The following is a 12,885-nucleotide window of genomic DNA, read 5'->3' as shown; positions in this document are numbered from 1 at the left end:
GTACGGAGACTCTCTGGGACAAAGCAGCGGTCACAAGGTTTATCAGGAGGAGCATGGACCTGAGCAGCAAGAATTTTGTCACCCAAAGGAGAAGTAAGACTGGTGCGAACCGTAGCCAAGATACGATCAGGAGGAATCATAGGAACCGGAACCGACTCCGACTTGGAAGTGGAGGAAAATTGTCGTGACAAGGCATCAGCCCTTACATTCTTAGTACCGGGTAAGAATGAGACAATGTAATTAAAGCTCGACAAGAAAAGAGCCCATCGCACCCTTCTGGGAGAGAGTCGCTTAGCCTCAGACAAGAATGTGAGATTCTTATGGTCAGTAAAAATAAGAACGGACACAGTGGTACCTTCAAGGAGAGGTCTCCATTCTTTCAGGGCTAAAATGATCGCCAACAGCTCTCTGTCACCAATCTCATAATTGCATTCAGCAGGTGACAATTTCTTGGAAAAGTAGCCACATGGACGCATAGTGCTCTCAGAGTTAGGACGTTGAGACAGAAGGGCGCCAACTCCAGTCTCAGAAGCATCAACTTCTAGGATAAAAGGCAACGTAGGATCAGGATGTGCCAACACAGGAGCAGAAACAAAGGCAGCCTTGAGAGTCTCAAAGGCCTTAATGGATTCCGGAGACCAAATCTGTGGGTTACCGTCCTTTCTGGTCATATCAGTCAGAGGCTTGACCAGAGATGAGAAGTTACAAATAAACTTCCGATAGTAGTTGGCAAAGCCCAGGAAGCCCTGCAGAGGATGTAAACCCACGGGTCGGGGTCACTGTAGGACTGCCGAAAGTTTCTCTGGGTCCATCGAAAAACCAGCAGTGGAAATGACATAGCCCAGGAATGTAACCTGTTCACCATGGAACTCGCACTTCTCCAGTTTACAATAGAGATTGTTCTCTCTTAGTTTCTGAAGCACACAACAGACATCTGTGTGGTGGCTCTCCAGGGACTTGCAAAATATGAGGATATCATTGAGATAAACCACCACACATAACTGCAACAAATCTCGGAGGACGTCGTTAATAAATTCCTGGAAAACTGCCGGGGCGTTACAAAGACCAAAAGGCATTACGAAGTATTCATAATGGCCTGTTCTGGTATTAAATGCAGTTTTCCACTCGTTACCCTCTTTAATCCGCACAAGATTGTATGTCCCTTTCAAATCAAGCCTCGTGAAAAACGTTTCTCCCTTTCGGCAGTCAAATAACGGAATCGGGTAGGCATTCTTAATCGTGACGCGATTGAGACCCCTATAATCAATACAAGGTCTCAGTTCACCGCGCTTCTTCTTCACAAAGAAGAAACCTGCACCAGTAGGAGACGAGGATTTGCGGATGAAACCTCAAGAAAGTGCGTCTGCAACATACTCCTCCATGGCCTTATCCTCCAAGACCGACAAAGGGTAAACCCAGTCTGGAGGAGGTATGGCACAAGGTTGAAGGTAAATTACGCAATCATAAGACCAGTGTGGAGGCAAACTACTGGCTTGACCTTTGTCAAAGACATCGCTAAAATCGCGGTACTCCTCCGGGAAGGAGGGGAGTGAAGCGGTGCACAGGACCTTGGATACCTTCAGGAAGCATGTCTCACTGCATTGTGGTGACCAGGAGAGAATCTCAGCACGGAGCCAATCAAAAGAGGGGTTGTGCCTCTGTAACCAAGGATAACCAATAACCAGCGGAAACCTGGGTGAGGAAATAATCTCATGGTGAAGAGCCCCTACGACCATGGACAACGGAACCGTCTCATGAGTCACATGGGCAGGCTGTAAAGGTCTCCCATCAAGAGCCTCAATGGCAAGTGGAGTGTCACGCAGCTGCAGCGGAATCGAGTGCTGCAAAACAAATGCAGCATCAGTGAACAGGCCTGCAGCCCCAGAGTCGATTAGCTCCTGTATCTCGATGGACGACTCAGCCCAAGAAAGGGTGACCAAAACCAGGGGCTTATCCATCTGGATAACTGGGGACAAAACAATGCCACCTAAGGTCTGTCCATGACAGGACCTCAAGGTTCGGGCGTTCGCTGGACGGGTAGGACAAGACTTCAAAAAGGGACCTGCCTGGCCACAATAAAGGCACAATCTATCCCTCCTCCTAAAGGCTCTCTCATCCGCAGCGAGAGCGCCCAAGTGCATGGGTTCATCTTCACTGACCGACTTGGTACCAGGAGGCATGGGAGGTGAGGGAGGCATGGGAGGTGAGGGAGGCATGGGTGGGACTGAAAAGCTTGGAGACAAATGTACAGGAGGCTTCCACAAGCGCTCCTTCAAAGAAGATCTTTCTGTGAGTCTGGAGTCAATGAGGATGGCAAACGAGATCAAGCTCTCCAGCTCAGTGGGTATATCTCGGGCTGCTATCTCATCCTTGATGGAATCTGAGAGACCGTGAGAAAAAGCAGCCACGAGGGCCTCATTGTTCCAAGCAACCTCTGCTGCCAGAGTACGGAATTCAATGGCGTAGTCGACAACAGTTCTTGTACTCTGTTTGATGGACATGAGGCACTTGGCAGCAGAAGCGGAGCGTGCGGGAACTTCAAATACCCTTTTAAAGGAGGCCACAAACTGAGGGTAACTTAAGACAACAGGTTCTTGTGTCTCCCATAGAGGGTTAGCCCAGGCCAAGGCTCTCTCAGAAAGCAAAGATATCACGAAACCTACTTTGCTTCTGTCCGTGGCGGTTGTGGTGGGTACGGCAGGGGGGTGGCAGCGGGGGCCTGAGATGGGCCGTTGGTTCCGGATAAAGCCGAAACAGAGAAAGAGTCGAGTATGGTTCAGGACACCATTCGCTTGGTTGGGGGCTCATCTCAAACCAAAGGTGCGGGAAAAAATATGGAGGGGTGAGTATGTGGACATTTTGTCCTTGCTGCCGCTTGAGAAGTTCAACTTGGACTGGGTCAAACCGGACGAGTCAAAAAAGGAGGAGGAAGAAAAGCGTTGTTATCAACTTATTCCTCGCTCCTTTGTTTACTGGCTTCAGACGTTCGCTATTTAAGCGAGCGTGATTGGTGAGAAACAGCCCGAGAGTTGCTTGGCACTCTTTTGTTACCTGGATGCCATTGGGGAGGCTCAGAGGGTGTACGGGGGTCAGGCGTGACTCCGCCCATCCCCCACAAGGACATCAGCTTATGGATGAAGCTTAAGTCTTCGACTCGGGCTTGTACACCGTTTTTTTCCCAGCAGGGTTGGAAGTACGGATGCCATGGGACAGCCGGCCCCCAAGCGACGGGGGGGGGGGTGTTGGCAGTATAATGATGGGGTGTGCAGGTTTGGAAACGGTTTTAAACACGAGTGCTCCGGCTGCGGGGGCGGTCACATTCTGTTGCAACGTTTTAAACAGGGAAAAGACTGTTCTGTAGATGACTCCAGTGAAGGTGGAAAGGATGCTTCCTTTCCTAAATAGGCATCCAGACCGGACAGCTGCCGGCTCCTCGAATTGGGTTTTACGGGGAGGGGGGTTTCAGGTACTGTGCTTGCTCTCATGCATACCCCCAGTGTCCTAAAACCATCCACAGGTGTAAGGTTTCACACCTCCGGGCTGTGGCAGTTGGGATATTTGGAGGCCTTCTAAATTAAGACCAATTTGTACTCGGAGTCAATCTGTGGATAGTGAGGGAAAGGAACAAAGGAGCAACAGAGAACATAGACCTGAAGTGTGCCGGGGTCACGTGGTCAGTATGCCTAAAGGGGGGCAAACCCAAGTATGAAATATAAAGAATGAAAAGAAAAAGGGAATGGGCGGGTGGGACACAAGATCAAATGACCACGAGGGGAGGAGGGAAAGGAGGGCGGGCTTTATGCAGCCTGACTCCTCCTACAAACACAGGCTGACCTGCGGTCAGCCTTAAACATGGCATAGTGGGGAACCATCTATAGTATGGAATCCTTGGTAAGATGCCAGTTAAACGAGGTTTAACTGGGCATTTGGATATAGGTATCAATGTTGGAAGGTGGAGAGTTGGTATTGTCCCCGAGTCGGCGTGCTGCGACTGGCGACCTTGTGTGGTCATGCTGATACTATATAAATCTGAGGTTTTTTCAGTGCTTTTGAAGATCTACAACATGGTTACGATTGATCTGGAAAAGTATTGTTTGTAAATAATATGTTTATGGTTAATTGTTAATAAAATGTCCGGTATGGCCAATTTTACTTGTCTGGTTATTTAAGATGGTGAACATAATAGTAGGGTAGGTGCAAAGGTAATAAGGTTAGATTGCATCTGTCTTACCATAGGCAAGATTTTGGTCTAGTTGGATTGTATACTCCTCAGCCCTTGTACACACGATCGGAGAATCTGTCGGAATGAGTCTTATCGGACCGTGTGGTCAGATAATCCGACTGTGTGTGGTCTGCATCGGACTGATTCCGTCCGAATCTCCGTCGGACCCAATTTTCCAACATGTTGCAATTATTTCCCGACCAACTGGGCCGGACGGACCTAATCCGATCATGTGTAGAGCATTTTGATCGGACCAAGTGCCACGCATGCTCAGATCAAATTCCTACATCAAAGCTATTGGCTACTAGCCTGAATGTAGTCCCATCGTAAACCAAATTACGTCATCGCAATCTGAAAGATCGGATTTTTCGCCAACTTGGCCCGACCGTGTGTATGCAACAGTTTCGGGCACAATCCGTCGGACTAAATCCGACGGGCAAAATCCCATGGATTTGGTTGGCAAAATCTCAGACTGTGTGTACGTGGGCTCAGTCATTGTAGATCTGTCTGGTTGGATTGTCTCCTCTCCATCATTGTAGATCTGTCTGGTAGGATTGTGTCCTCTCCATCATTGTAGATCTGTCTGGTTGGGTTGGGTCCTCTCCATCATTGTAGATCTGTCTGGTTGGGTTGTGTCCTCTCCATCATTGTAGATCTGTCTGGTAGGATTGTGTCCTCTCCATCATTGTAGATCTGTCTGGTTGGGTTGTGTCCTCTCCATCATTGTAGATCTGTCTGGTTGGGTTGTGTCCTCTCCATCATTGTAGATCTGTCTGGTTGGGTTGGGTCCTCTCCATCATTGTAGATCTGTCTGGTTGGGTTGTGTCCTCTCCATCATTGTAGATCTGTCTGGTTGGGTTGTGTTCTCTCCATCATTGTAGATCTGTCTGGTTGGGTTGTGTCCTCTCCATCATTGTAGATCTGTCTGGTTGGGTTGTGTCCTCTCCATCATTGTAGATCTGTCTGGTTGGGTTGTGTTCTCTCCATCATTGTAGATCTGTCTGGTTGGGTTGTGTCCTCTCCATCATTGTAGATCTGTCTAGTAGGATTGTGTCCTCTCCATCATTGTAGATCTGTCTGGTTGGATTGTGTCCTCTCCATCATTGTAGATCTGTCTGGTAGGATTGTGTCCTCTCCATCATTGTAGATCTGTCTGGTTGGGTTGTGTCCTCTCCATCATTGTAGATCTGTCTGGTTGGGTTGTGTCCTCTCCATCATTGTAGATCTGTCTGGTTGGATTGTGTCCTCTCCATCATTGTAGATCTGTCTGGTAGGATTGTGTCCTCTCCATCATTGTAGATCTGTCTGGTTGGATTGTGTCCTCTCCATCATTGTAGATCTGTCTGGTTGGGTTGTGTCCTCTCCATCATTGTAGATCTGTCTAGTAGGATTGTGTCCTCTCCATCATTGTAGATCTGTCTGGTTGGATTGTGTCCTCTCCATCATTGTAGATCTGTCTGGTAGGATTGTGTCCTCTCCATCATTGTAGATCTGTCTGGTTGGGTTGTGTCCTCTCCATCATTGTAGATCTGTCTGGTTGGGTTGTGTCCTCTCCATCATTGTAGATCTGTCTGGTTGGATTGTGTCCTCTCCATCATTGTAGATCTGTCTGGTTGGATTGTGTCCTCTCCATCATTGTAGATCTGTCTGGTAGGATTGTGTCCTCTCCATCATTGTAGATCTGTCTGGTTGGGTTGTGTCCTCTCCATCATTGTAGATCTGTCTGGTTAGATTGTATACTCCTCAGCCCCTGTACACATGGTCGGACATTCTGCCAACCAAATCTGTCGGATTTTGCCCGTCGGACCTTGTCCAAAACTGTTGCATACACACAGTCGGACTAAGTTGTCGAAAAATCCGATCATTCAGAACGTGATGACGTAATTTCGTTACGATGGGACTAGTAGCCAATAGCTTTGATGTAGGAATTTGATCTGAGCATGCGTGGCACTTGGTCCGATCAAAATTCTCTACACATGATCGGAGTATGTCCGATCAAACCAGTTGGTCGGAAAATATTTCCAACATGTTGGAAAATTGGGTCCGACGGAGATTCGGACGGAATCAGTCTGATGTATACCACACACAGTCGGATTATCCGACGACACGGTCCGATAAGACGCATTCGATGGATTCTCCAACCGTGTGTACAAGGCTTCAGTCATTGTAGATCTGTCTGGTTGGGTTGTGTCCTCTCCATCATTGTAGATCTGTCTGGTTGGGTTGTATACTCCTCAGTCATTGTAGATCTGTCTGGTTAGATTGTATACACCTCAGTCATTGTAGATCTGTCTGGTTGGATTGTATCCTCCTCAGTCATTGTAGATCTGTCTGGTTAGATTGTATACACCTCAGTCATTGTAGATCTGTCTGGTTGGATTGTATCCTCTCCATCATTGTAGATCTGTCTGGTTGGGTTGTGTCCTCTCCATCATTGTAGATCTGTCTGGTAGGATTGTGTCCTCTCCATCATTGTAGATCTGTCTGGTTGGATTGTGTCCTCTCCATCATTGTAGATCTGTCTGGTTGGGTTGTGTCCTCTCCATCATTGTAGATCTGTCTGGTAGGATTGTGTCCTCTCCATCATTGTAGATCTGTCTGGTAGGATTGTGTCCTCTCCATCATTGTAGATCTGTCTGGTTGGATTGTGTCCTCTCCATCATTGTACATCTGTCTGGTTGGATTGTATCCTCTCCATCATTGTAGATCTGTCTGGTAGGATTGTGTCCTCTCCATCATTGTAGATCTGTCTGGTAGGATTGTGTCCTCCCAGTCATTGTAGATCTGTCTGGTAGGATTGTGTCCTCTCCATCATTGTAGATCTGTCTGGTAGGATTGTGTCCTCTCCATCATTGTAGATCTGTCTGGTAGGATTGTGTCCTCTCCATCATTGTAGATCTGTCTGGTAGGATTGTGTCCTCTCCATCATTGTAGATCTGTCTGGTTGGGTTGTGTCCTCTCCATCATTGTAGATCTGTCTGGTTGGGTTGTGTCCTCTCCATCATTGTAGATCTGTCTGGTAGGATTGTGTCCTCTCCATCATTGTAGATCTGTCTGGTTGGGTTGTGTCCTCTCCATCATTGTAGTTCTGTCTGGTAGGATTGTGTCCTCTCCATCATTGTAGATCTGTCTGGTAGGATTGTGTCCTCTCCATCATTGTAGATCTGTCTGGTTGGGTTGTGTCCTCTCCATCATTGTAGATCTGTCTGGTAGGATTGTGTCCTCTCCATCATTGTAGATCTGTCTGGTAGGATTGTGTCCTCTCTATCATTGTAGATCTGTCTGGTAGGATTGTGTCCTCTCCATCATTGTAGATCTGTCTGGTTGGGTTGTGTCCTCTCCATCATTGTAGATCTGTCTGGTTGGGTTGTGTCCTCTCCATCATTGTAGATCTGTCTAGTAGGATTGTGTCCTCTCCATCATTGTAGATCTGTCTGGTTGGATTGTGTCCTCTCCATCATTGTAGATCTGTCTGGTAGGATTGTGTCCTCTCCATCATTGTAGATCTGTCTGGTTGGGTTGTGTCCTCTCCATCATTGTAGATCTGTCTGGTAGGATTGTCTCCTCTCCATCATTGTAGATCTGTCTGGTTGGGTTGTGTCCTCTCCATCATTGTAGATCTGTCTGGTTGGGTTGTGTCCTCTCCATCATTGTAGATCTGTCTGGTTGGGTTGTGTCCTCTCCATCATTGTAGATCTGTCTGGTAGGATTGTGTCCTCTCCATCATTGTAGATCTGTCTGGTAGGATTGTGTCCTCTCTATCATTGTAGATCTGTCTGGTAGGATTGTGTCCTCTCCATCATTGTAGATCTGTCTGGTTGGGTTGTGTCCTCTCCATCATTGTAGATCTGTCTGGTTGGGTTGTGTCCTCTCCATCATTGTAGATCTGTCTAGTAGGATTGTGTCCTCTCCATCATTGTAGATCTGTCTGGTTGGGTTGTGTCCTCTCCATCATTGTAGATCTGTCTGGTAGGATTGTGTCCTCTCCATCATTGTAGATCTGTCTGGTTGGGTTGTGTCCTCTCCATCATTGTAGATCTGTCTGGTAGGATTGTCTCCTCTCCATCATTGTAGATCTGTCTGGTTGGGTTGTGTCCTCTCCATCATTGTAGATCTGTCTGGTTGGGTTGTGTCCTCTCCATCATTGTAGATCTGTCTGGTTGGGTTGTGTCCTCTCCATCATTGTAGATCTGTCTGGTAGGATTGTGTCCTCTCCATCATTGTAGATCTGTCTGGTAGGATTGTGTCCTCTCCATCATTGTAGATCTGTCTGGTTGGGTTGTGTCCTCTCCATCATTGTAGATCTGTCTGATTGGGTTGTGTCCTCTCCATCATTGTAGATCTGTCTGGTAGGATTGTATCCTCTCCATCATTGTAGATCTGTCTGGTTGGGTTGTGTCCTCTCCATCATTGTAGATCTGTCTGGTTGGATTGTGTCCTCTCCATCATTGTAGATCTGTCTGGTAGGATTTTATCCTCTCCATCATTGTAGATCTGTCTGGTTGGGTTGTGTCCTCTCCATCATTGTAGATCTGTCTGGTTGGGTTGTGTCCTCTCCATCATTGTAGATCTGTCTGGTAGGATTGTGTCCTCTCCATCATTGTAGATCTGTCTGGTAGGATTGTGTCCTCTCCATCATTGTAGATCTGTCTGGTTGGGTTGTGTCCTCTCCATCATTGTAGATCTGTCTGATTGGGTTGTGTCCTCTCCATCATTGTAGATCTGTCTGGTAGGATTGTATCCTCTCCATCATTGTAGATCTGTCTGGTTGGGTTGTGTCCTCTCCATCATTGTAGATCTGTCTGGTTGGATTGTGTCCTCTCCATCATTGTAGATCTGTCTGGTAGGATTGTGTCCTCTCCATCATTGTAGATCTGTCTGGTTGGGTTGTGTCCTCTCCATCATTGTAGATCTGTCTGGTTGGGTTGTGTCCTCTCCATCATTGTAGATCTGTCTGGTAGGATTGTGTCCTCTCCATCATTGTAGATCTGTCTGGTTGGGTTGTATCCTCTCCATCACTGTAGATCTGTCTGGTTGGGTTGTGTCCTCTCCATCACTGTAGATCTGTCTGGTTGGATTGTGTCCTCTCCATCATTGTAGATCTGTCTGGTTGGATTGTGTCCTCTCCATCATTGTAGATCTGTCTGGTTGGGTTGTATCCTCTCAGTCATTGTAGATCTGTCTGGTAGGATTGTGTCCTCTCCATCATTGTAGATCTGTCTGGTTGGGTTGTGTCCTCTCCATCATTGTAGATCTGTCTGGTAGGATTGTGTCCTCTCCATCATTGTAGATCTGTCTGGTAGGATTGTGTCCTCTCCATCATTGTAGATCTGTCTGGTTGGGTTGTATCCTCTCCATCATTGTAGATCTGTCTGGTTGGGTTGTGTCCTCTCCATCATTGTAGATCTGTCTGGTAGGATTGTGTCCTCTCCATCATTGTAGATCTGTCTGGTTGGGTTGTGTCCTCTCCATCATTGTAGATCTGTCTGGTTGGGTTGTGTCCTCTCCATCATTGTAGATCTGTCTGATTGGGTTGTGTCCTCTCCATCATTGTAGATCTGTCTGGTAGGATTGTGTCCTCTCCATCATTGTAGATCTGTCTGGTAGGATTGTGTCCTCTCCATCATTGTAGATCTGTCTGGTTGGGTTGTGTCCTCCCAGTCATTGTAGATCTGTCTGGTAGGATTGTGTCCTCTCCATCATTGTAGATCTGTCTGGTTGGGTTGTGTCCTCTCCATCATTGTAGATCTGTCTGGTAGGATTGTGTCCTCTCCATCATTGTAGATCTGTCTGGTTGGGTTGTGTCCTCTCCATCATTGTAGATCTGTCTGGTTGGGTTGTGTCCTCTCCATCATTGTAGATCTGTCTGGTTGGGTTGTGTCCTCTCCATCATTGTAGATCTGTCTGGTAGGATTGTGTCCTCTCCATCATTGTAGATCTGTCTGGTAGGATTGTGTCCTCTCCATCATTGTAGATCTGTCTGGTTGGGTTGTGTCCTCTCCATCATTGTAGATCTGTCTGGTAGGATTGTGTCCTCTCCATCATTGTAGATCTGTCTGGTTGGGTTGTGTCCTCTCCATCATTGTAGATCTGTCTGGTTGGATTGTGTCCTCTCCATCATTGTAGATCTGTCTGGTTGGGTTGTGTCCTCTCTCCATCATTGTAGATCTGTCTGGTAGGATTGTGTCCTCTCTCCATCATTGTAGATCTGTCTGGTTGGGTTGTGTCCTCCCAGTCATTGTAGATCTGTCTGGTAGGATTGTGTCCTCTCCATCATTGTAGATCTGTCTGGTAGGATTGTGTCCTCTCCATCATTGTAGATCTGTCTGGTTGGGTTGTGTCCTCTCCATCATTGTAGATCTGTCTGGTTGGGTTGTGTCCTCTCTCCATCATTGTAGATCTGTCTGGTAGGATTGTGTCCTCTCCATCATTGTAGATCTGTCTGGTTGGGTTGTGTCCTCTCCATCATTGTAGATCTGTCTGGTTGGATTGTGTCCTCTCCATCATTGTAGATCTGTCTGGTAGGATTGTGTCCTCTCCATCATTGTAGATCTGTCTGGTTGGGTTGTATCCTCTCCATCATTATAGATCTGTCTGGTAGGATTGTGTCCTCTCCATCATTGTAGATCTGTCTGGTTGGATTGTGTCCTCTCCATCATTGTAGATCTGTCTGGTAGGATTGTGTCCTCTCCATCATTGTAGATCTGTCTGGTAGGATTGTGTCCTCTCCATCATTGTAGATCTGTCTGGTTGGGTTGTGTCCTCTCCATCATTGTAGATCTGTCTGGTTGGGTTGTGTCCTCTCCATCATTGTAGATCTGTCTGGTTGGATTGTGTCCTCTCCATCATTGTAGATCTGTCTGGTTGGGTTGTGTCCTCTCCATCATTGTAGATCTGTCTGGTAGGATTGTATCCTCTCCATCATTGTAGATCTGTCTGGTTGGGTTGTGTCCTCTCCATCATTGTAGATCTGTCTGGTAGGATTGTATCCTCTCCATCATTGTAGATCTGTCTGGTTGGGTTGTGTCCTCTCCATCATTGTAGATCTGTCTGGTTGGGTTGTGTCCTCTCCATCATTGTAGATCTGTCTGGTTGGGTTGTGTCCTCCCAGTCATTGTAGCTCTTGGATTGTGTCCCCTTAGTCACTGTGTATCTGACTATCCTCTTACCTATTACAGATTATAGGCTGGTAGGATTATGTTGTTACAGATCTGATAACAGTGAATTCTTTCCATTGCAGGAGCGGCAGATCCTGGGAGATCCCGGTGTCTTTGATTGGGCGGGTGGAATGCTCGATATCTCTGAGCCAGAGAAGCTGATTAACATCTCTCTCCAGGAGGATGACAAATATGGATATCTGGGTGAGTGCTATCAGATGTGTAATCTATTTCATCCATGTGATGAAGGGAGTGACAGAGAAAACTCTGCATAGGTGGTGGGTCACAGATCACGGGTCTGGTCAGGATCACGGGTCTGGTCACAGATCACGGGTCTGGTCAGGATCATGGGTCTGGTCAGGATCACGGGTCTGGTCAGAATCATGGGTCTGGTCAGGATCATGGGTCTGGTCACAGATCACGGGTCTGGTCAAGATCATGGGTCTGGTCACAAATCACAGGTCTGGTCAGGATCACGGGTCTGGTCACAGATCACAGGTCTGGTCAGGATCATGGGTCTGGTCACAGATCACAGGTCTGGTCAGTATCACAGGTCTGGTCAGGATCACAGGTCTGGTCAGGATCACGGGTCTGGTCACAGATCACGGGTCTGGTCACAGTTCATGGGTCTGGTCAGGATCACGGGTCTGGTCACAGATCACGGGTCTGGTCAGGATCATGGGTTTGGTCACAGATCACGGGTCTGGTCAAGATCATGGGTCTGGTCACAGATCACAGGTCTGGTCAGGATCACAGGTCTGGTCACAGATCACGGGTCTAGTCACACATCACAGGTCTGGTCACAGATCACGGGTCTAGTCACACATCACAGGTCTGGTCAGGATCATGGGTCTGGTCAGGATCACGGGTCTGGTCACAGATCACAGGTCTGGTCAGGATCACGGGTCTGGTCACAGATCACGGGTCTGGTCAGGATCATGGGTCTGGTCAGGATCACGGGTCTGGTCACAGATCACCGGTCTGGTCAAGATCATGGGTCTGGTCAGGATCAAGGGTCTGGTCAGAATCATGGGTCTGGTCAGGATCATGGGTCTGGTCACAGATCACGGGTCTGGTCAAGATCATGGGTCTGGTCACAGATCACAGGTCTGGTCAGGATCACAGGTCTGGTCACAGATCACGGGTCTAGTCACACATCACAGGTCTGGTCACAGATCACGGGTCTAGTCACACATCACAGGTCTGGTCAGGATCACGGGTCTGGTCACAGATCACGGGTCTGGTCACAGATCACAGGTCTGGTCAGGATCACAGGTCTGGTCACAGATCACAGGTCTGGTCAGGATCACAGGTCTGGTCAGGATCACAGGTCTGTTCACAGATCACGGGTCTGGTCACAGATCATAGGTCTGGTCAGGATCATGGGTCTGGTCAGGATCACGGGTCTGGTCACAGATCACAGGTCTGGTCAGGATCATGGGTCTGGTCACAGATCACGGGTCTGGTCAAGATCATGGGTCTGGTCAAGATCATGGGTCTGGTCAC

General features: G+C 47.7%; 1 protein-coding gene across 1 annotated transcript in view; it reads left to right on the top strand.

Annotated features, from left to right (window-relative positions):
• The window catches only part of LOC143925196 (integrin alpha-L-like), a 79,141-nt gene that overhangs the window by 29,066 nt on the left and 37,190 nt on the right, over window positions 1-12,885 (top strand). The window contains exon 6 of the mRNA XM_077449795.1: window positions 11,463-11,583. Within this exon, the coding sequence (XP_077305921.1) occupies window positions 11,463-11,583 (121 nt within the window). The remainder of the gene's footprint in view (window positions 1-11,462; window positions 11,584-12,885) is intronic.

This window comes from Lithobates pipiens, unplaced genomic scaffold, assembly GCF_037356315.1.
Source record: "Lithobates pipiens isolate NorthernLeopardFrog02 unplaced genomic scaffold, aLitPip1_a1.2 Scaffold_22, whole genome shotgun sequence".
NCBI lineage: Eukaryota > Metazoa > Chordata > Amphibia > Anura > Ranidae > Lithobates > Lithobates pipiens.
The sequence above is the reverse complement of the archived record's forward strand: the minus strand, read 5'-3'. Positions and strand labels throughout refer to the sequence as shown.